This window comes from Mastigoproctus giganteus, chromosome 8 (assembly GCF_048544385.1).
Source record: "Mastigoproctus giganteus isolate SK-2022 chromosome 8, ASM4854438v1, whole genome shotgun sequence".
Taxonomy (NCBI): domain Eukaryota; kingdom Metazoa; phylum Arthropoda; class Arachnida; order Uropygi; family Thelyphonidae; genus Mastigoproctus; species Mastigoproctus giganteus.
This window is the reverse complement of record NC_143582.1, coordinates 140,361,266-140,385,050: the sequence shown is the minus strand read 5'-3', so window position 1 is coordinate 140,385,050 and position 23,785 is coordinate 140,361,266. Positions and strand designations below refer to the sequence as shown.

At 36.2% G+C, this 23,785-nt stretch overlaps 1 protein-coding gene across 1 annotated transcript in view; it reads left to right on the top strand.

Moving 5' to 3' along the window:
• The window catches only part of Cad87A (cadherin 87A), a 778,434-nt gene that overhangs the window by 487,261 nt on the left and 267,388 nt on the right, over positions 1 to 23,785 (top strand). The window contains exon 26 of the mRNA XM_090378948.1: positions 19,171 to 19,320. Coding sequence (XP_090235074.1) covers positions 19,171 to 19,320 — 150 coding nt within the window. The remainder of the gene's footprint in view (positions 1 to 19,170; positions 19,321 to 23,785) is intronic.

Here is a 23,785-nt window from a genome sequence, read left to right as displayed (position 1 = left end):
TTTGGCTTTTAGGCCAATCAAAGTTATCTTACCTTAATTTTATTTTCAGTACATAGACATCACATGCAGAGCCCAAAATAATTGTGCGTGTGTGTGACTATAAAAATTATTTGAAAAGGAAGAAAGGGGGGGGGGGAACTTATGGAAAAGGGCCACTGATAGAAACACTCAACGACCATAATTTTATTATATATAGATAAATAATAACTGCTGAGAAAAGAAAAGAAAATGAAAAAAGGGAAAGATGAGAGTAGGTAATATTACTACTAAAAAGGCAAAATAATAAAAAATAAGAATTAATGCATTTTAAATACCACATAGAAATAAATACATTTTTATAAATATATTAATCGCATGTTGTACAATCCTGGTATCTCTTCAAGTCAATAATTGCAGGACAAAACAACAGTATAGTATCTGTCTCTAACATAAAGTACATGCCGTGGAAAAGTAAAATTAATAAGTAGAATTAAGGGAAAGAAGAGAGGAAATAAATTTAAGAGATGTCCAAAGTAAAAATAAGGGTATAAAGGAGGATATATATATAGAAAGCCGGCATGTAATTTATGTTTGACACAATAGAGGATCAAAACAAAATATATCAAACAAACTTATTTTGGCCATGGCACTTGGCCAGGGTGCCAGCCTAAATTATCACTCCTTTTTTGGCTTTGATTTCAGAATAATTTTGCCTTACTTTTATTTTATTCAGATTTTAATTTGGATTCTTTTTCCTCTCACACACATTTTTGACCACCTGAGATCACTACTCTCTACATCCGTAAATATCCTTTCTCCGAGGTTCTTTTGCCTCTTGTTCCCGTCTTATGGTCAGCTTCTATCATACTACGTAAGTAGTCCATATTTTCCACGTTCAGTCCATATTTTCTTTAGTTTAATTATCCATTTCACTGTCTTATTTGCACATTCTATCTACTGCATTCTACATTAGCATTAGCATTAGCATTAGTAGAGGCATTTGATGCAAGAAAGCAAGCTTATGCAGCATCAGCCAAAAAAAAAAAAAAAAAACCCACTTCCACTTCACCCCTCTGTTCGTTCAAAATACCTGTCCAGCTGAGCCTTAAACTTATTTAGGCTATCAACCTCCACCACAAGGGATGGCAGTCTGTTCCACCAACCAACCACCCGCTGGCTAAAGGCAAATTTCCGCACATCTATCCTACATCTGTCTTTCCTCAATTTGAATTTATGCCCTCTCAGGTGATTTTTCTGAGCTAGAGGAAGAATCCCATCAGCATTGACCATGCTTAAACCATTCAAGGCTTTATACACCTCTATCAGATCACCTCGCTGGTGCCTAGTCTCCAGACACTGTAATTTGCAAAACTTAAGCCTTTCTGCGCCTCCGTAGCCAGGTGGGAAGGAGCAGCAGTGCGTAGCACACGCTTCTTGATTAGACCGGGGTTCGAGCCCGTCACCACCAAATACGGAGGATGCGGAAAGGTCAGGGAATGACCACCGCATATCCCCGGAGCAATATGGCCTTAGTTGCTAATGCTCCTAAAAACCAAACAACAACAACAACAATTAAGCCTTTCTTCGTAAGAGCACCCCTTTGTTCCATTCACTAATCTTGTTGCCCTTCTCTGTACTCGTTCCAGCAGCTCTACATCCTTCTTGAAATGAGGCCTCCAGACCTGTATACAGTACTCTAGGTGTGGCCTGACCATTGCCTTATACAATGGAATAATCACCTCCTTATCCCTGCTGGAAAAATTCCTGTATATCATTGACAATACTCCATGAGCTACTCTTGCAGCCCGTCTGCACTGCTCAGAGAACTTCATATCTGCCTGCACAATCACCCCCAAGTCCCTTTCATTCTCTACCACTGTCAGTGTAGTACCACAGAGTTGATACGTTGCTCTGGGGTTGCTGTTTCCCATGTGTAGTACTTTACATTTGTCAATGTTAAACTTCATTTGCCACCTCTCAGCCCATCTGCTCAACCTTTCCAGATCCTGTTGCAGCAGCATAGCGTCAGTAGTGTCCTTAACAACCCTGCCAACCTTTGTATCGTCTGCAAATGAAGTTTAACATTGACAAATGTAAAGTACTACACATGGGAAACAGCAACCCCAGAGCAACGTATCAACTCTGTGGTACTACACTGACAGTGGTAGAGAATGAAAGGGACTTGGGGGTGATTGTGCAGGCAGATATGAAGTTCTCTGAGCAGTGCAGACGGGCTGCAAGAGTAGCTCATGGAGTATTGTCAATGATATACAGGAATTTTTCCAGCAGGGATAAGGAGGTGATTATTCCCTTGTATAAGTCAATGGTCAGACCACACCTAGAGTACTGTATACAGGTCTGGAGGCCTCATTTCAAGAAGGATGTAGAGATGCTGGAACGAGTACAGAGAAGGGCAACAAGATTAGTGAATGGAACAAAGGGGTGCTCTTACGAAGAAAGGCTTAAGTTTTGCAAATTACAGTGTCTGGAGACTAGGCACCGGCAAGGTGATCTGATAGAGGTGTATAAAGCCTTGAATGGTTTGAGCATGCTCAATGCTGATGGGATTCTTCCTCTTGCTCAGAATAATCACCTGAGAGGGCATAAATTCAAATTGAGAAAAGACAGATGTAGGATAGACGTGAGGAAATTTGCCTTTAGCCAGCAGGTGGTTGGTTGGTGGAATAGACTTCCATCCCTTGTCATGGAAGTTGATAGCCTAAATAAGTTTAAGGCTCAGCTGGACAGGTATTTCGAACGAACAGAGGGGTGAAGTGGAAGTGGTTATTTTTTATTTATTTTTATTTATTTATTTTTTTGGCTGATGCTGCATAAGCTTGCTTTCTTGCATCAAATGCCTCTACTAATGCTAATGCTCATCCACGGTGTGGAGTAAATAACATGACTTATCCGACCAGCACACTTTCTTCCAGTTGTCTAATGTAGCATTATTCATCCAGGGGTACCTGTACCACTGGGGGTACTCGGGAGCTCCCCAGGGGGTATGCGAGAGATTAACAAGAAACAAAAATATTTTTTACTTAACCATATTCTGTAGTAATTACACCATTGCCATTATTAAGCTAAGTGATGATTCATCAGAATTGATAATTTATCTAAATTCACGGCTTTTTAATGCAATGTGCGAAGAGATGGGTTCAGCACACACTCATCTATTGTTGCATACCGAGGTGATGTGGCTCTCCCAAGAACGTGTTTTAACTCACTTGTTTGAACTGAGGGAGGAAGTGAAGTGCTTCCTAGAAAAAATAAAATATGACTATGTATCCAACTTCGAAAGCATTGAGTGGCTTTCACAACTCAGTTATCTTGCAGATATTTTCAGCAAGATAAACGAACTTAATCTCCAACTTCAAGGATTCAACAGTAATATTTTTTGTAGATGCATAGTAAAATAAAAGGTTTCTATAATAAATTATTATTGTGGGCAAAATGTATCAAGGATGGAAATATCGCAGCTTTTCTGAATCTTAACGAATTCACTGTTCAGAATGGAGTTCCTGTAAGTGTCAGTGTGACTAAAATAATTAAATGTCACTTGATGTGTCTCAGTGAAGCCTTCACACAATATTTTTTCATATATCAAGAATGAAGAAAAAATAAACGATTGGGTATTAAATCCTTTCGTCACAGCCAATGCCATAACTGCTGACATGCCAGTCAATTTAAAAGAGAGTTTATTAGAAATTGCAGCCAATTGAAAACTCATTGAAAACAATTTTTGAAAGCCTGACAATATGCGATTTTTGGTCCAAAACCTGAAAACAGTTCAAAGAAATTAGCGATGAAGCTCATATTTCCCTCAACTTATTTGTGTGAACAAGGCTTCTCTGCCTTAACATCAATAAAAGTTAAGGACAGAAACCATTTGAATCTAGAGTCAGCGATCATTCTTGCCCTAACTTCTACTCGGCCACAAATTGAACTGCTGGCTTCAACAAAACAAGCTCAACAATCTAACTGAGTTTTTGATATTTTATATTTATATTTATAATGCGAATAAATGTTTGTATTGTTTTTAATATTTTTTATTTATAATGAGAATAAATGTATGTATTGTTTTTAATATTTGTTATTTATAATGAGAATAAATGTTTGTATTTCTTTTAAACACTGTTTTTGTAAAAGCGATATTATAATGAGAATAAATGTCTGTATTTCGACAATTTGCCACACAACACAAAATATGTGTTGCGCGACATTCCATTCAAAGCCTTAAGCACCTCCATCAGATTTCTCACAGGTGCCAAGTCTCCATCCAGGTACTGCAGTTTACAGAACTAAAGCCTTTCTTGGTTAGAGTACATTTTCATTCCTTTCTCTGATCTCTTTGCTCTTCTATGCACTTCTTCCAACAGATCGGTGTCCTTCCTAAAATGAGCCTCCAAAGCTGTATGCCACACTGACGATGTAGCCTTACAACTGCCTTATACAATATGATAACCACATTGACAAAATCCTATGAGCTGTCTTGGCAGCCTGCCAGTACTGCTAAGAGAACTTCATATCTAACTGCACAGTTACCCTCAGGTGTTTTTCATTCTATACTACATGCTATCCATAGGAAGTACCTTGCATTTGTCAATATTAAACTTTAATTCCCACTTCTCAGTCTCAGCCCATCTGCTTAATTTGTATAGATCTTGTTGCGTCAGCATACTGCGATTACTGTGCTTAACCACTCATCCAACTTTCATATCACCAGCAAACTTAGACAATAAGCCTGACATATCTTCATCAACTTCATTAATAAATATTGAAAAAAAAACAGTGGACCCAGTACTACACCCTTGGAGACTCCATTAATAACTTTAGTCCAAGAAGAGCACTGACCACTGATAGCTATTCTGTCTTCTCTTACTCAGTAATCCCTCTATTTATAGCAGCAACTTGGCCTTAATGCCACACTGCTCGGATTTGTATAGTAGTCTTTCATATGCAGCAGTATCAAAAGCTTTTTCGAAATATCAGTATATGATGTCAAAATTATTTTTTGTATCCAATCAGATTCGTTAGACAAGATCACCTCTTAATAAATCCATTCTGTGATTGCAGTATCAATGCATCTCTGTCTAGATGATCCAGATTATTTCTAGATCTTGTCTAGATTACTTCTGTAACCAGTGACTCTATTATTTTCCCTAGAACAAAAGTCAAGCTAACAGGTCCATAATTATCCATGACACCCTTTGATCTCCCTTCTTTCATTTGGAGATACATTCTCACATCACCAGTCCATAGGGACCTCCCCTGAATGCAAGGATGCTCTCATAAGAAGGCTTGCTTACCTCTCTTGCTGCCACTCTTTATAAAATTGGATAGATTCATCCACCCTAGGTGGCTTTGTTTAGCTTCAGTAATTTCTCTTCCATCTTCCTTCCAGTTATCACAAAATCATTCAGCTGTTAGAATTTGATATACTTCCAGCATTCCCATATCTAAAAAAAATTCCTCCTGTATGAATGTAGATGCAAAAGATCTACTCAGAGTGTCAGCAGCCTGAAAAGGATCATCAACAGGTAAACCATTCAATCTAGTAGACCAGTGTGATTCATCCCCTTTTTTCTAGTGTTTACATAAGTAGTCTTTGCTGCCTTTCTTTGTATTATTTTCAGAGACTTCATGTAATTTGCCTTATCTTGCCTGACCCCTTTGTGACTTCATTGTATGCTGTGTATATTACTTTTGATATCCAATTTTTATAATATATTCTGCTTAAATTTAGATTTCTAATGTTGCATTTTTAAAATACTTCCAAAAAGTTTTAAAGTTAAAATTATCCCTCATGTTACTCCATTATACAATGGATAAAATGTCTTCTACACTAGGTTTGAAAATGTAAAAAATTTTAATCTTATTTCCTAATTAGTCTTTCTTTTTTTTATTTCTGATATTATCTGACTTCTTTAGTTCTTCATGCTGCCCATACATTAGAAACTTACATCGTCAGGTATGTCAACCAACTTTTAACTGCCTTAGGGCTATCTTGTCTGGGTCCTTAACCACTCAGCCAGATAACCCTAAGGCAGTTAAAAGATGGTTGACATGGTTAGTTGGTTAGATGATACTATAAAAAGTTAGAAACTTACATAAAAGGTAAACTGCAGCCATTATCAATCCACTGTAGGATGGAAGCCTCATCAATGATTCATGTTGAGAAAAATGGACCATAATCTGCCACGCTGGTCCAGTGCTGCTTGGCAGAGCAACCATATTTAGCATTCAGGGGCTTGAATCCCAGTCTACTCAAGAGCACGTATTACTGCACTCTTTCTCCTGACCATTCGCCTATGGAAGCCACAGAAACTTACATACACACTCCCTAATCTCTTAGTTAACCTGATTGAAAAACCCTTGGAAGTCAATCACTAGATACATGAAAATTCTTGCCCAAACAGATTTGACAATATACTTATAAATATTTTATTATACAAATATACATTGAAAATATATTACAGTGAAGCGTTTTAATTTTTAACCTTTAAATTTTTAATATATTAAAATGTTTAATATACAAGGCTTAAATTTCTATAATGAATTCTGAAAACACAGACACTTTCAGCATCTGTACAGTGGTGATGATGATGATATGATATATATATTATTAGAAAATGGTGGGAAGGGGGAAAAATAAAGTAGGGATGAAGGAAGGAGTGGCACATGAACAGATAGAATGAAAGTGAAGAGAATGGGGAGAGAGATGGGAGGGGATGAAGTAAAGGAAGTAGTTTCTGAATGCCCTGAGGCTTAAATGACCTTCTGATTATTCACCAATTATTGAATGAAATCTTGTGCAACGTTTGATAATTTGAATGTTCCATCGTGCCAGTAGTGCACAGCTATCACTGAGTGGGCAAAATCAGCATTCTAAATAGGGATAATACGGTATTTTAAGCAATCCTCCAAAAAAAAAAAAAATCACACCATTTGGAGGGAATGGTGTGATTTTTTTTTTTTTTTTTTTTTTGGCTGATGCTGCATAAGCTCATACATTTGCTTTCTTGCATCACATGCCACTACTACTACTACTACTACTATGGTGTATTACCTTGCTGTTATAGCTCACATTGCGATCTTTACATGGTATGCTATAAATCACCCCATTTTTTTCCATTATTTCTTATGCTTTTTTTGATACATTCAGAAGATCCCTCTCCTCTTGAGCTAAGTTGCCTACTGATTACAGGCAGTGTACTGTTTTTGGTGTTCTTATTAGTCCTTCCAAGCTTTTTTTTTTTTGGTCAGGATTGGAGCTACTTTTCTTACTGACTGATCTCCTATGGAATGTATGACCAAATAGGCTAGTGCTGCTTATGTGTTTGTCTATTTATTATTATTTTTATTTTTTTTTTTGCTGCACTGCTTTTTAGGTTATCCATTTTTTTCACTTTGGTGTGAAAAAAAAAAAGTGTTGCACTGGAGGTCAATTAATATTTGCAAGAGAATTTGTTTTCCATGTAGTTTCCTTTTAGCCCTTGCCAGTTGAACTTTTTTGCCAAGTTTTATATCTCCACTATGTGGAGATAGGAGTAGTAGGGGGCTAGAAATTAGTCTAAATCGTTGTGTTGATAGTTGTGCTGAATAGTTTTGTTGATAAGAGATAAAAAAAAAAAAAGTAACTTTCCTTTCTGAAAACTTTTCTTACTTCTTGTTGCAAAGAAAACCTTAAGTACAGAAATAAAGAACAAGCACTGTAAATGTAATGAAATATTACTTGGAAGTGCACTATGAAATCAGTGAGGATTGCCTGATTACACGAGAAAATACTTAGCATTTGAGGATTTTGATAACTACTGCTGTCATTTTTGCATTCTAGGAATTTAAACATGCCGTCAAACTAGCTGTCTGTTCTCCAGTTTTCTTTTCCCTGTTCTGCAGTAGAAAACAACTAATGCTATACCCACTCCATAGTGACCACTTTCTGAAAATACATAAGCTACGAGACAATACTGCACACATCCATGATTTATCCTTGAAAAAGCTTACTACTGAAACTTATAAATAACTATCAGTGCCAGGCCCGAAGTTTATCCAGAAATAGCAACTAAATGACTGTGTAACCCCATCCACTGCATTGCTGTTGACTTAGCAGCTTTTCATATCTCTCCAGTTTATAGTTCATATGCTAAAACATATGAACTGCCACTTTACATAAGGTAACTACTGTGAAATGTCTGCAAAATCAAGTCATGCCTGATCACCCAAATTGGCTCATTATTTTTCACTCCACAGGGGAGACCTTACACCAAAATTGGCTTTTCAGTACACATCTCAGATGACTGCTTCCTAAACTTTCTGAACTGGAACAAGTATGCTCCACCTAGGAAAATATACTGTAAATGGATCAAGCTACTGATACTTATTTTGATTATATCCTAGTATATGTAGACAGATCAAAAATGAAGCTCATGTAGGGATAGTAGCAGTGTTTTTACTGGTGCTGAGTGCTAAGCAATTAGTGATATAAGATTCTAAAACTGATATATCAGTGATCTTACATCTTGTACTTATCCTTTTGTACTACTTGCCTATACATATGTCTTACCTATACATATGTGTGCGTGTGCGTGCACACACACACACACACACACACACACACACACACACACACACACACACACACACACACCTTTTTATAATAATTTTATATAAAATGTTAATATATAACATTTTATATAATGTTTTAAATGTATATGTAAAAAATAAACTTTAACTAAATAATGATGAAGAAAAAAAATAATAAAATCAGTATATCAAACATTTCTGGCTGTAAAGCATTACCACATGTTGCAGGAACATGATTTAAATATAAATAAAGAATATGCCAGTGTATGGTAGCCGAGTAAGTGGCAAATAGAAAGTAAACCGGTACATAACTATGGCAAAAAATGAAGAAAGTTTGAAAATAATTAAAATTTAGCAACACTCCCTTAATGGCACCAGGTCTAAATTTTATGAATTATTACTAAAAAATGGAGATGAAAACTAACCACAACAATAAAATAGGCTGACCATTGTACCCTAACTTGTAAGAAGCCACAAGGCTAACAATAGCTATGGAATCACTGCATTCCCAACCTGACAGATACCCTAATCAACTCGCCAATACAATAGGTTTAAATAATAATAATGGTGGTCCTTATACAGTGAAAAATTATACTAGAATAGAAATAGTTCCCTCACAAGGCAATACTATACATAACATACAAACTACTGAGAGAATAACAGTTAAATAACAGTACATATAAAAGAAATTGAACTGTAAATGGCAGTACAAGCAGTGCATTAGCATTTAAGCTCACTGCTAACCATGTATCATAAAAATAAGCTTTAACTAAATAAGAATAAAGAAAATAATAAAGGAAATAAAAAATATATATATAATAACAGTTCACATAATTTGGATCTGGTGCCATTGAGGAAGGAAAATGAAATTATAATACTATATAATAATATAAAATATTATAAAATATAATAATATAATAGTATGCCTTTAGAAATATAAAGCTCAACATAACTTTCACATACCAAAAGGCCAAAAAAAGCAGATACCTTTATCCCCAACAATGAAAATGCATGCAGCAGCACACAGATCAAAAGCAACTGGAATATGAACTGACATCGCAGTCCCTCAAGATGTTGGGGTACTGAGGCTTGGACACTTCTTACTCAACTGAAATAAAAAGTTGACCAAGCAAATAACACACCCATCATGATTTTACCAGATACTGAAAACTCAACACCACTAACAGGCAGTTCAAAAACCACAAAGCTGCAGACAAGAAATTACAAAATACTGATTCTGTGAAAATTGATGACAAAAAGCAAGAAGGTGAAACAATCCTAGAATTTTCTGTAGCAGATGATATGAACACTGGTGGTAGACCAACTTTCCCAAAAAGCATGAAAGTCAAAACAGATCAGGCACACCGACTGGGCTAGCCGGGTGGGTAAAGTGCCTGCCTGGCAACCCAAAGGTTGCAGGTTCGAATCCCACCTCGGGCTTGGATCAGAGTAGTGTAAAAACCTTGGGAGGTGCATTATGGCCACTGAAGCCGATGCGCCAACAACTAACAAAAAAAAAAAAAAAAAAGAGATCAGGCACAAATAGACAACAAATCATAAATCATCCAAAACAACTAAATAATGAGTACAGTCATTTGATGAAATTGTTATGATCTCCAAATTAACCTAAATGATATCAAAAATCTCAAAAATAAGATCTTTGATATAAAGAAACCTAACTCTGCAAGTTGAATATAACTTAGGTTTTGTTTCTTTACAATGAAATAAACCTAACTCCACACATGAACGACTAAATTAAACATGGCAGTGTGTTTAATTTAGTCGTTCATGTGTGGAATGATAGTTTCATCCTTTTTTCCACCTACTTATACATATGCATTGAAAGACATTGAAGATTTAGTAAATTAGTTACTCTCTCATTTTTTTTTTTTTTTTTTTTTGATGGGGAACCTATGGGGGTGCCTCCATCTGGACAAAATTACACTATGTCACAAACCAAATCTCTGCATCAAATATTGCAATACCAAAGGCATTCAAGTTGATACTATAAACAGTGGTAGAATGAAAAATGCAGTCCAAATCCTCCTGTATGGGAAAGAAAAAAATAGGGCTTAGAGTCAATTCTCAAAGTTCACCACCATTTTCAGTCTAATAAAATATAAAAAAAGCCAGAGCCAAGTTATATATAGTGAAGTTATATATAACTTGGCTCTGTTATATATAGTGAAGCAAGGAAGAGTGCTGGATATCTTTTGCTAGCAAAATTAATAAATTCATAGACACTAGAATCATCTGGAAGAAGAAGATTCAACAAATTTCAGGCAAATTTTTAACAACTCCTATGCTGATAATGAGTTGGAAAGGACATGACATAGCTGAGCCAGAGAAAATTGCAAAAGCTATTTAGGAGAAACCTTTGCAGAATTGTCATCATGATACAGTCCAATTTTTCAAAAATATAAAGCTTGAATTGAAAAATATAAAATTAATTTCCATACAACTCATGCGATACTATACAATCAACCTTTTACTTGCATAAAGGGCGTGGCATATAAAGGCATTTGATTTTTGGCCAAGCCTTGGCCAAATCAAAACCAAGTGCAAAAGATCCATATGGGATCCATTACCATATTATTAAATATCTCACTGAAAAGTCCTTATGTACCCTCTTTCTACTTTATAATATAATCTATCTTGATAACACATAGTGGTGCTGAATTGCACTAATTTTTCCAAAATCAGGAAGGATTACTCAAATCCAAATAACTACTGCCCTCATAGCTGTCTTTAGAACCAAATCCCGAATAAGTGTACACCCAATACCCCACACATAGATGATTTAAGCATCTTCTGCCTTCCTACGTTATGCCTGAAACATCCGAATAATATAATATAATATAATGAGAGTAAAGAGTAGCTGACAAAGTCAACATGTGGGCAACCCAAACAAATGGTTTCAAATTACCTATACAAAAAAATGGTTTTATATGTTTCACAGGAAACAGGCTATTACTAGTAGTACCAAGCATAAGATTCTTTGATATAATTCTAAAAAAAAAAACCTAACCTTTTTTGAACATATAAAACAGCTTAGGACAGCTTGCTGAAAAAATTAAGTATTGTAAACATTGTCTGCAACAATGTGAGTAGAAAATGGATGCACACTTATAAGACATTGTAGAGCACTGGTAAGATCTTGACTTCGTTATGGTCCATTACTATGTAACTCAGGAAAAGCAACTATATTAAACTGGCTAAAGCCTGTGCACTCTTCATTACTCATGAATGGGCAAGCAAGTTATGGTCCATTACTATGTAACTCAGGAAAACCAACTATATTAAAATGGCTAAAGCCTGTGCACTGTGGCATACTGCACACAGCAGTTTAATTTATAACATAATGAATGTTATAAATTAAAAATTCATGTGTAGAAGATTGAATCATATCTGAGTACCTCAGATGAAAACCTACTATTAGACATTGGAAGCAAAGCTATAATGAGAGTGGGAGTAATCTGAGACCAGAAAATTGTGACGAGTACGACAAGTGTCTCTACATGCAGATGGAATGGGCAAGCAAGTACGAATGTCGTATTACGGGTGACTCCAATCTGATTCAGATTAATTATAATGTGGGAGGGAAACTCACCATGGGGAACAAAATATTTAAATAAACTAGATGATTATTATTTGTACCAGCATGTTGGAGAAAATACTAGAGGTCAGAATATTCTTGACCTCTTCATTACTCATGAATCAGGTGGCATCACTGGACTTAAAGTACAGGAACCCTTGACAGGTAATGATCACACAATCTTCAGTTGGAAGATGGAGAAAGATGTTGCATTAAAGGTAAAGTCACAATTGTTAATTTCAGAAGAAGGGACTTTGACAGTTTATGGTGCTATATGGTTGTTGTTGTTATTTGGTTTTTAGGAGCATTAGCAACTAAGGCCATATTGCTCCGGGAATATGTTGTGGTCATTCCCTGACCTTTCCGCATCCTCCGTATTTGGTGGTGACGGGCTCGAACCCCAGTCTAATCGAGAAGCGTGTGCTACGCACTGCTGCTTCTTCCCACCTGGCTATGGATGTGCCTGGTGCTATATGGCATCTATTAATTATGCAGCGTGAGAGCAAATACATTTGAATTATGGAATACCTTTAAAGCAAAAATCACAGAAGCCATGAGTGCATACATACCATTAAGAAAATCTTGCACAAGGAGGATGCTGAAATAGATGAATGCAGAGCAGAAAAAGATAGCATGGGATAGTTACAGAGTGTTGAAAAGTACTGATGCCTACAACAGGTACAAGTTGATCTGTAATAATAGCACAAATAAAGCTGCATATGAGAAAGTAATGGCTAAGAGAGTGGAGAATGGGAACAAGAAATTTTTCATGTATGTGAATACAAACATGAAAGCTAATCAGATCGGACCCTTGTGCATTGGGTGTGGGAAAGTCTTAAATAACCCAGCTGATGTTGCAATAAATTGAATAGGTAGTTTGCATCTGTGTTTATTTATGAAAGACCCTTTTTGCTGAGAAGAGGCTATGCGAGTGAGGCTTAAGTCATATGAAATTAGTGATTTTGAAATTGCAGATGATTGTTTATTAGTAAAACTTCTGAGCATAAAGGCAAGAAAAGTTATCAAAGTTTATGGCATATATCAAGTAAATTTGAAGAATGCCACCAGGCAGTATATTGAACCACTGCGGTTAATTATAAGGTTATTTTTAGACTTAGACACCGTAAGTGGTTCCTCTGGACTGGAAAAGTGCCAGCATTTAGACATTGCATAAAGGCAGTTCTATGAGTGAAGATGGGAACTACAGGCCAGTTAGTTCTGACTTCAGTGGGAGGGAAAAATCTTTAAGATGATAATGATTAAGAGTACAATCCAGGGACATTTAGACAGATAGATATGGTTTCGTTAATGGAAAATCATGTTTAACTAACTTAGTATGCTAATTTGACGCAGTTCCTAATTAACCAGATGTAGGTGACAATTTCGAATTAGCCTAGCATTAGTAAAGGCACATGATGCAAGAAAGCAAGCTTATATAGCATCAGCCAAAAAAAAAGAAAAAAAAAATTCACCCATCCACTCGCTCCAAATGTTTGTCTAGTTCTACCTTGAATCCATTTAAGCTATCAACTTCTGTAACGACAGATGGAAGTTTGTTCCAGCAATCAACCATCAACCACCTGCTGGCTAAAGGCAAACTTCTGCACATCTATCCTACACCTGTCTTACCTCAGTTTGAATTTATGTACTCTCAGGTGATTATTCTGAGCAAGAGGAAGAATCCCATCAGCATTGAGCATGCTCACACCATTCAAGCCTTTATATATCTCAATCATATCACCTCTTAGGTGCCTAGTCTCCAGACACTGTAATTTGCAAAACTTAAGCCTTTCTTCATAAGAGCAACCTTTCTTTCATTCACTAATCTTGTTGCCCATCTCTGTACTCGTTCCAGCAGCTCTGCATCCTTCTTAAAATGAGACCTCCAAACCTGTATACAGTACTCAAGGTGTGGCCTGACCATTGCCTTACACAAGAGGATAATCACCTCCTTATCCCTGCTAGAAAAAGTCTTGAATATCATTGACAAGACACCATGAGCTACTCTTGCAGACCTGTTTTCATTGTTCAGAAAATTTCATATCTGTCTGCACAAATACTCCCAGGTCCTTTTCATTCTCTACTACTGTCAGTGTAGTCCTACACAGTTGATATGTTACTCTGGGATTACTGCTTCTCATATGCAGTACTTTACATTTGTCAATGTTAAACTTCAGTTGCCATCGCTCAGCCCATCTGCTCAACTTTTCTAGATCCTATTGCAGCAGCGTACTGTCATTAGTGTCATTAACAACAATGCCAACCTTCGTATCATCTGCAAACTTGGACATTAAGCCTGATATACCATCATCAATATCATTATTAAATACAGAAAACAACACTGGAAACAACACTGAACTCTGGGGGACTCCACTAATAACATTAGTCCACGAAAACCAATGTCCATTGATTACCACTCTCTGTCTTCTACCACTCACCCATTCCTTTATCAAAACAGCAATTTTCCTCCAATTCCACCAATTTGTGCAGTCTTCCATATGCAACAGTATCAAAAGCCTTTCTAAGATCCAAATATATGACATCAAAATTATTCTTTGCATCCAGTTCCTTTGTGACCACATCATAGTATCCAATCAATTTGGTCAGACAAGACTTCCCCTTAACAAACCCATGCTGTGTCTGAGCTATAGCTGAAATCTTGTCTAGATGATCCTTGCAATGCTTCTTTAACCAGTGCCTCCATTAATTTCTCTGGAACAGAAGTTAAACTAACAAGTAACCTTTGTCCTCCATTGTGAATTGGGGTCACATTTGCATATCTTCAGTCTATGGGTACCTCCCCTGAGTACAAGGAAATTCTCATAATTATGGCTAAGGGTTTGCTTACTTACTTCCTTTGCTGCCTCCTTTAATATAACTGGATAGATCCCATCCACCCCCAAGTGCCTTTCTCGTGTTTTTCTTCAACAGTTTCTCCTCCACTTTGCTCTTAGTTATTACAAAATCATCTAGCTCACTGCCAGAGTTTGATTCACCTCTGGAATTCCCATCCCTGAATAACTCCTCATGTGTGAATGTAGATGCAAAATACTTATTCAGTTTGTTAGCTACCTGAGCAGGATCATCAACAGTTGAACCATCGATATCAAGAGGACTAATCTGATTCATCCCCTTCCTTCTAGACTTTATATAAGTAAAGAATTCTTTGCTGTTTTTCTTTGCATCCTTTGCCAAGGATTTCTTATAATCTGCCTTTGCCTGCCTAACTTCCTTTTTGACTTGGTTACAGTTCAGATTATATCTGTCATAGGCTTCCGTGTCACCTATTAATTTATATGTATCCCTTGCATTTTTCTTCTCTGCCACATGTCTCATTAGTTCATCTGACATCCATTTAGGCCTAAATTCTGAACAATATTTCTTGGTATGAAAAGCCTAATAGCTTAGGCGCTTCCGTAGCCTAAGCTATTAAGCTGGGAAGAAGCAGCAGTGCGTAACACACGGTTCTTGATTAGACCGGGGTTCGAGCCCATCACCACAAAATACGGAGGATGCAGAAAGGTCAAGGGAATGACCACCACATATTCCTGGAGTAATATGGCCTTAGTTGCTAATGCTCCTAAAAACCAAATAACAAACAAACAAGCCTAATAGCTTCCAAGATTAATTCTTTGAATGCTTCTCATTTTGAATTTGCTGTTGGTAACATCATCAGTTGGTACCACCGTATAGAATTTAAATACATCTCAGACCACCGTAGTCACCTTTATGAAAGCAAAAACCCTTCCCTTTACCCACGATGGTAGTTACCTCTTTGAGTAAATCCCACTTCAGCACACTGTGATCACTGCCACCTAGTGGTTCCTTTATCTGCAGATTCTTAATGTATGAAGAATCACTACTGATAATTAGATCAATAGTATTACTGCCTCTAGTTGCATCCCAAACATCCTGATAACAATCATCCAATAAATCCACAAAAGCCCTGCTAGTGTATGAGTGACCAACCCACAAATTCTAGTCAATATCTGGGAAATTAAAATTCCCCATTATAAGACACTCTGATTTACTGGCCCACTCTATTTCTCTGTACAGTTGTTTATTATACTCATCAGAGTCATTAGGCCTATAAAACACATCTACTCTCAATTTTGCTTTCCCATTGCTTATATCACACCAAACTGACACGACACTGCTCTGTCCAGCCATGTCGACTGGCTGTACTTCCTTGTATTTTATGTTTCTTAACTAATAGCATAACCCCTCCTCCCTTCCTCTCCTGTCTATCCTTCCTGTACACATTGTACTCCCCAGTTTCCAGTTCTGCATTCCTTATATCTGTGTGACACCACGTCTGATATCCTAACAATATCTGCCTCTGATGTTTTGACCAACACCTCAAATTCATCAAATTTATTTACCAAACTCCTAGCATTGGTGTACACGCAAGTATACATGCACCTTTTCCTATTCTTAGCTGTTCTAACACAGCACATGTATTTACTTTTTCTGCAATGACTCCCAGCAGCCTCTGAAATTCCCTGCACCTTGTTTTCCAGGCTGCTGCTTATTGCTATAGAAACAGTGCAGGAATCACTTTTACCTCTGCCAGCAGCTACTGTTAATCTCTTAGTCCCAGTATCTGCCCAAGCTAGCAGTTTTCCGACCCACCTAACACTGCCTTGATAGCATCAGCAAATATTCTTGCACCCTTTCTATTTAAGTGTATCGGATCCCTGTAGAAGCAGTCTCTCCTGTTAACAAGCACAGGCCAGACTGAGAAAAATTCTATCCCTTGAGCCTTGCACAATCTCTCCATGGCCAAATTGATCAACAAGGCTCTCATCCTATGCTCCCTCCTATCGTGTCTGGGCAGAATTACAGACCATTTCAAATTCAACCCTAACTCACGGCTTTTTTTCAACCTTGACCTGTGCTTGTTAAGTAATTCCTTTGGTCTCCTACTCTTAATATCATTAGTGCAACAAATATATTTAGATTTTAGCAAGACATTTGACTCAGTCCCTTGTGAGAGGTTACTCTATAAGCAGGGACATGTTGGGATTACTGGAGAGATTCTAAGATGGATTGCTGGGTGGCTGTAGGGCAAAAGGCAGCAGGTTGTGATTAATGGATATATTTCAGATTGATGTAATGTCAGGAGTGGGGTCCCCTCAAGGATCGTTTCTTGGGGCACTGTTGTTTTTGATTTTCATAAACAACATCAAGAAGTGATAGAAGGCATGATGTCAAAATTTGCAGACAATGTAAAGACTGGTAGAGTCGTTAATGATCAGTGCCAAGCAGCACCCCTTTGAGATGACTTGCTTGAACAAACTTTAAAAATGGCCAGAAAAGTGGCAGCACTGTTCTAATGCAGCAGAATGCAAGGTTTTACACCTGGTAATAGCAACCAAAATTAATTACACACCGAATGGGTTTGAATTAAAAACAGTAGGAGAAGAAAGGGATCTGGGGGGGGTTTCCACACAGGCAGATAGAAGTTCTCTGAGTGGTGTAAACTGGCAGTGAGGAAAGCCCTGATGTCCTATCAATGATTTATTGAACATTATCATGTCTTTGCTGTTCATAATTCCAAGGCAATAAAAGACAATTGTAAGACCACATTTGGAATATTGTGTTCCTGTATACTGGCCTCCTCTGAAATAAGACATTGAGCTTCTTGATAGGGTCCAAAGAGAGGCAACTCGCATAGTGAGATCGACAAAAGGGCACCCGTATGAGAAAGACTTCACTTATGTGGGATGGGGGTACAGTGAGATTGTCAGCCAGGCACCTCAGAGGTGACCTTATTGCGGATTGTAAGGTCACCTCTGAGAGGGGGGCTAGTAAAATGAATGATTGAAGGCAGAATTTTCAGTCATAAAGTAGACCAGAACTAGGAATCATAAATTCAAATTATATGGGATGAGGCTTAGACTATTTTGTGGAAGTTCTCTTTTAGCCAGCAAGTTGTTGATTGCTGATACAAGTCGCCTTTGCAGGTAGTTGAGGCTGACAGTTTGAAGGGAAGCATATAATTTGTATTTTCTTATCTACTTACTTTTTATTTTTTTTTATTTTATTTTTTATTTTTGGCCAGTGCAGCAAAAGCCTGTGGCTTTCTTGCACTTATGGTGAATACTATTACTATTGTAAAAACAAAATTCACACTAAACTTTATAGGAAATATCTTATGTACCCAAAAATAAGAAGACATACACTGACCACCTGCTTCATTAGTCATACTTATCCTTTTTATAAAATGTAACATTTCTTCAGTAACAGCATCATGTGTGATTTTTACCATGCAATATAAAACAGGTGGGCAGATATGTAGAGATGTATGTCTACAATTCACTGCAAGAATGCAAGACAGAAGATTTAAGTAACTTTAAATGTGGCATAGTAGCTGCCAGTAGGTGTGCCATTATGCGTATCTTGGAAACTGCTGGGATTTTTACATAGGCTATGTGGGTGTATCAAGATTATTCCAATAACCAAATAACATCCAGCCAGTGTCAATTCTTGGAAATAGCTCATTGATGTGAGAGGCCAACAGAAGCTGACAAAATGTGCAGGGTAAGCAGAAAGGCTACAAGCAGTCTTATAACAACCCAGTGGAGAAGAAAAGAAATCTGTTCTGGATTTCTTCAAATAAAAATAATTGAATGTAAACTAAAAAAAAAAAAAAATAGTTAAATAATATTGATTATCCAACCACCATTCAGCACTATCAAAAAGCTAGCAAGCGGTTTAAAGTAGATTCTCATTTTTTAAATAATAATAGAATATTAATACTAATCTGAATTTAAATATATCATTTAATCAGTCTTAAAATTATCTATACATATAAAAAAACTTTTCCTTCAAAATGGGATGGAACAAATCAAAGAAATATTTAACTTAAACATTTTTATGGTGCCATTTGGCATCTGCTAAAACTTGATTTAGTAACACTGGATGACTGTATCATTAATATCAATAACTTAATAATAATATATTGCATGATTTTAATATCTCATTATTTCTTCTCCTGTATATTATAGTCAGCTTATCGTGCACTTTTACAAGAAAATTCCCCTCAAGGTACGGTTGTTACAGCTGTGAAAGCTACTGATGCTGATGCTGGTGATTTTGGAGTAATAAAATATTCCCTATTGGGTGAAAGAAGTTCAGATTTTACAGTTGATAATGAGGTATTTATATATATAAACTACTACTATACTATAATGTTTGTTTTAGCTTAAGATTGGTGAAAAATATTTCTGATTAAGCATTTTGGAACGAAGTTACAGTTTGAGATTCATAGTCCAATTCTCATATTAAAGTAGCATAAAATGCTAACTATGCCATTGATTTGTAATAATTAATACGATTTTTAGTTAATTGCATGTTTTTGAACTCAAATGCAAAACATTCTTTCTCCCTTTTTTTTTTTTTTTTGTTTTGATTTAGCAAGGGTAATTTTAAAATAGGATCGTTTTCTTCTGCTTATAAAAATTCATTTCTGTTTATAAGTAGATTGAGTAATCATATGAAGCCCCTGGAGGGTAGAACTTTAGGTAATTCCAAATATAATCTGTAATTTTGGATGAAGAATTTATAAGAACATGCAGCTAGTACCTTTTATGTAGTAATTAAACTATTTTTAGTAATCTTTTGCACTGATAAGGATAACAAATTTTATTTCCACCCACTCACTGCACGTTGATGTTTTTTAACTTCCCAAATAATGCTTATCTTCCCCAAGGTTCATTTATTTTTCCCATGTTTTCCTCTCATATCATAAGAGGAATCTTCCACTGACTAGAAATCCTATACATAGTGTTTTGCCAATAATAACACATTATTTCACTTTCCATTTTGAGAAATCTTGCTCTACAAAAACAGCTTAAACTTTGCAAATATCCACCTGCCAATTCCTTGTATGCTGATCTCCAGGTAATTCTTCAGTGTGACAAAGAAAACTTAATTAGCTTCTCCTTCTTATTGCTTCTCTCAATCTCCTAAACTCTATACAGTGAGCAGTCACGTTAATTAGTAACCCTTCTCCTACAAACTGCCTTCACTCTGTCAGGAATTTAGTTTCTACTGCATGCCTTTTTTATAGATATTTTCATAGGCTTCTGTAATTCCATCTCTCTCTCTCTCTCTCTCTCTCTCTCTCTCTCCCGTATAAAATCTGTGACTAAAATGCCCCTCAAGGTGCATTTTAGCCACAATAGCTCTTGCGCCAAGAACTCCTAAATCAATCTCTCTCTCTCTCTCTCTCTCTGAAACATGTGCCTCAACTAGCTAATATCCATTCATCTAATCCAAACTCACAGAACTGTTTTCTCTGTTTTAGTCAGCTCTTTCAACCAACCTTCCTTAGCTCATACCTCCCAAAAAATTGCAGCCTAATTCAAATCCATTATTGATAAATATCTTTTGTCTTCTCAGCCTTCAATCTATTCACAGTACTATGAAACTATAGGTTCTTACTATAGGCTTTTAAAAGGATGTTATATCAATAGTTCATAAAATCAGCAAAAATAAGTAATGCTTTACCAATGGAGAAGACTACTGTTACTTATTCTCGGTGGATACCACCACCCAGACGGCACCATTTCGGAGGCTCCTTCCTCATCAGTGGGTGGGCAGTGCAATTCACCATAGTGCAATATCATGGTAACTCATCGTGAAGGTATTCATATTATGAGATATACTTAAATGATGCTAACTCCTAGTTACTTAGTAGTTGGCTGCATGCAGAAATTATGCATTTGCACTAACTTGCATGTCAGTTAACTATTTTGCAACCTGAGGCTTATAACCCTAAAGTGCTCTATGATCTTAATACAGTATAATATAATTCAGGATGTGTACTTTTAGTATTAGATAAGAAATTGAAGATTATTTGGTGTAGCAAGATTGATTTGTAAATTATATAAGTACAGTAATTGCTGTGTACAGTAGTATATATCTACAGTATCCTATTTATCAATGTATATGTGTACATAATTACATATACAGTGGATTCTGGTTATTTGGGCCACCGGTTAATCGGGGCAGCCGTTTATTTGGGACAAATCTTAAAAAACAGAATCCAGTTGAGGAAATAGCCAGGATTTACTTCACTTAATTGGAACAACATGCCATTTAATTGGGGCAGGAGACCGCAGCACTGGAGATTACCCTACGATTGTCTCCGACCGTACCACTTGGTTCGGTCAGATTTCTGGAGGTCAAAACCATAAAACAATAAAAACAATTAGCAGTCACCTGTTTATTGGGCTTTTCTGTTAGTGCAATCTATCATAAATGGATAGAAACTCAATCTTATTGAATTTGCGATAATACCGACAGCTGGAATTCTGTGGGTTATTATGGTGAAATGTGTTTACACTTCCATGAAATCTTCAATCATATAAAAAAAATAATTTTCAGAATCTTCTCTTCATTCCTATTTTTAAAGCTTCGTAACTTGTTACTTCATTCTCACTTGCACATATCGTGTTACTTGCAATTTGTGTGTGCCGCGTTGTTTCTTATTTATTGCTCATCTTTTTACTGTTTTAAATTTTAACCCCCACCCGCAAATGTCAGTGAACAGAAATGTCAACTAGATAGTATGTACATAATACAGTACATATTAATTATTCCAATTATCATGTATATTCTTCTGATTTTCAGGTATCATTTAATTTTTTAAATGGTAAGGTAATAAAGGGTAAATTTGTGCTTAATATATCTTTACTTTTATAGCCTGTGGATAATATTCCTCCTATTTTTGCTAATTAGAATCGCTGTTTAATAGAATTAAAATTCAATTCACAAACGTGATCACAATGACCGGCGTTTACTACACATCATATAGTGAACGGTACTTTACTATGGTGAGTCCATCGTAACGTGATTTGATTGTACAGTGAACCAATTGTAAAGCGGGGGTCCATTGTATTTTTAACTATTTACGTGAAACTTTAGATAATTGGGGCAGCTGCTTAATTGGGCCAAAATGCATTAGTCCCGATGTGTCCCAAATAACCGGAATAGACTGTATATCAAGGTCTAACTACAGAAAGGAGAATCAGTTTCAAACTTTAAAATAATCTGTCAAAATGCAGATTTTCAGTGATATTTATAAAAGAAAATTGTGAAGACAAATGATAGCAGTTAATGCACTTGCAGTTAGATGGCACTTGGAAAAAAAAAAAAAAAGCCAGTTCTAATCCTTGATGAAAATTCTATTAGACAGTTCTAATCCTTCAATGAAACGTCTTTCTAAACCACAATGGGTTTCTCTTCTTCATCATTACAAATTTCAAGTTCTGTTACATCTGTAATGAGTTCTTCATTCATTCATTCATTCATTCTTGCATATCCTGAAACATGCATTGACCTCATACACTTCAGCATAGTCTTCAGAACACATTTCCCTCAATTTAGATCAATGTACATCCTCAAAAATTTCTTCATTATTATCAGATTGTTCTTCACGATTAATAGAGGAAGAATCATGCAAATCTTCATTTATTGCATCATTCAAGGCAATAAATGCAGCATGTTTGAAGCAGTTGGCGATAACCTTTTCATCAACTTCACCCCATGCAGAAGCACATCAACACATCGCCTGCTTGTTGATTTCACACATTATGTTTTGCTTTTGAGATGCAGCACAATTTTGTTTAATACCATATTTTGATAGTTTTCTGAAAGCACTGAATTACATTCTTGCATGACTAAAGAACTGATGTCATATTATGTGGCAGGTACTTGACAGTCATTGCATGTAGGCCATTCACTTCACAATGAGAAATACAGTTATCCACACACACAGCAAAATTTTTCTGTTCCCTTGCTGATCTTGCTATCTAAGCCTCTGATCCATTCTTTGTAGATTTCTGATGACATCCAAGTCTTTTCATTTGCTTGACATAGTTGGCAATTTCTTCAAACCTTTAAAGCATTGGGGCTCCTGGGCTTTCCTGGTGATTAAGAGAGGAAGTTTCTCTATGTGAAATGTGACTGTTTCTCAAAGAATAGTAAACATGCCAACCATGATGAGTCTTAAATTTCCAGAACCATCCATTGGAAACATGAAATCTTATGGAAAGGTTTTTTGCATGCATCATCATTAGCCATTCCAGTAGTACCTTTTTCAAAAGTACTTTACCTTTCATGCTGTGAACCAACCTGGTGCAGCAGATTCTCTAAGTTTTCAATCTTTCAGAATGGTGAACAGTGTACTCTTAAGAATGCTGAGCTGTTTCTGGTGGACTTAGAACATGCTATTATCTACAGTTCATAAAATGTTAATTTTATTTTTGTTTAGCAAAGCTACTTGCTTCATGGGAACCATATTAATAAACATGCAGTCTGTACATATTGTATAATGAATTTCTAATTGAAGTTATTCACTTACATAATTCTGTTATGCTAGTGAGTAATTTCTTGCAGTCAGCCTGAAAGATTCTCATTAGCTTTATTAAATGACTGTTCTGTCATTTTGAAATATGAATATTGTAATAAAAAAAGTAAAAAATAAGATGGAAATTTTTGGATCGTTATAGAGTATTTGTAAGTTTTCCAAGGTCATTATAATGAATATACTGTTTTATATTAAAACAGTATTTGGTTTATGAGTAATCAGCCAGGACCTACCTCGCAGGTCATTAC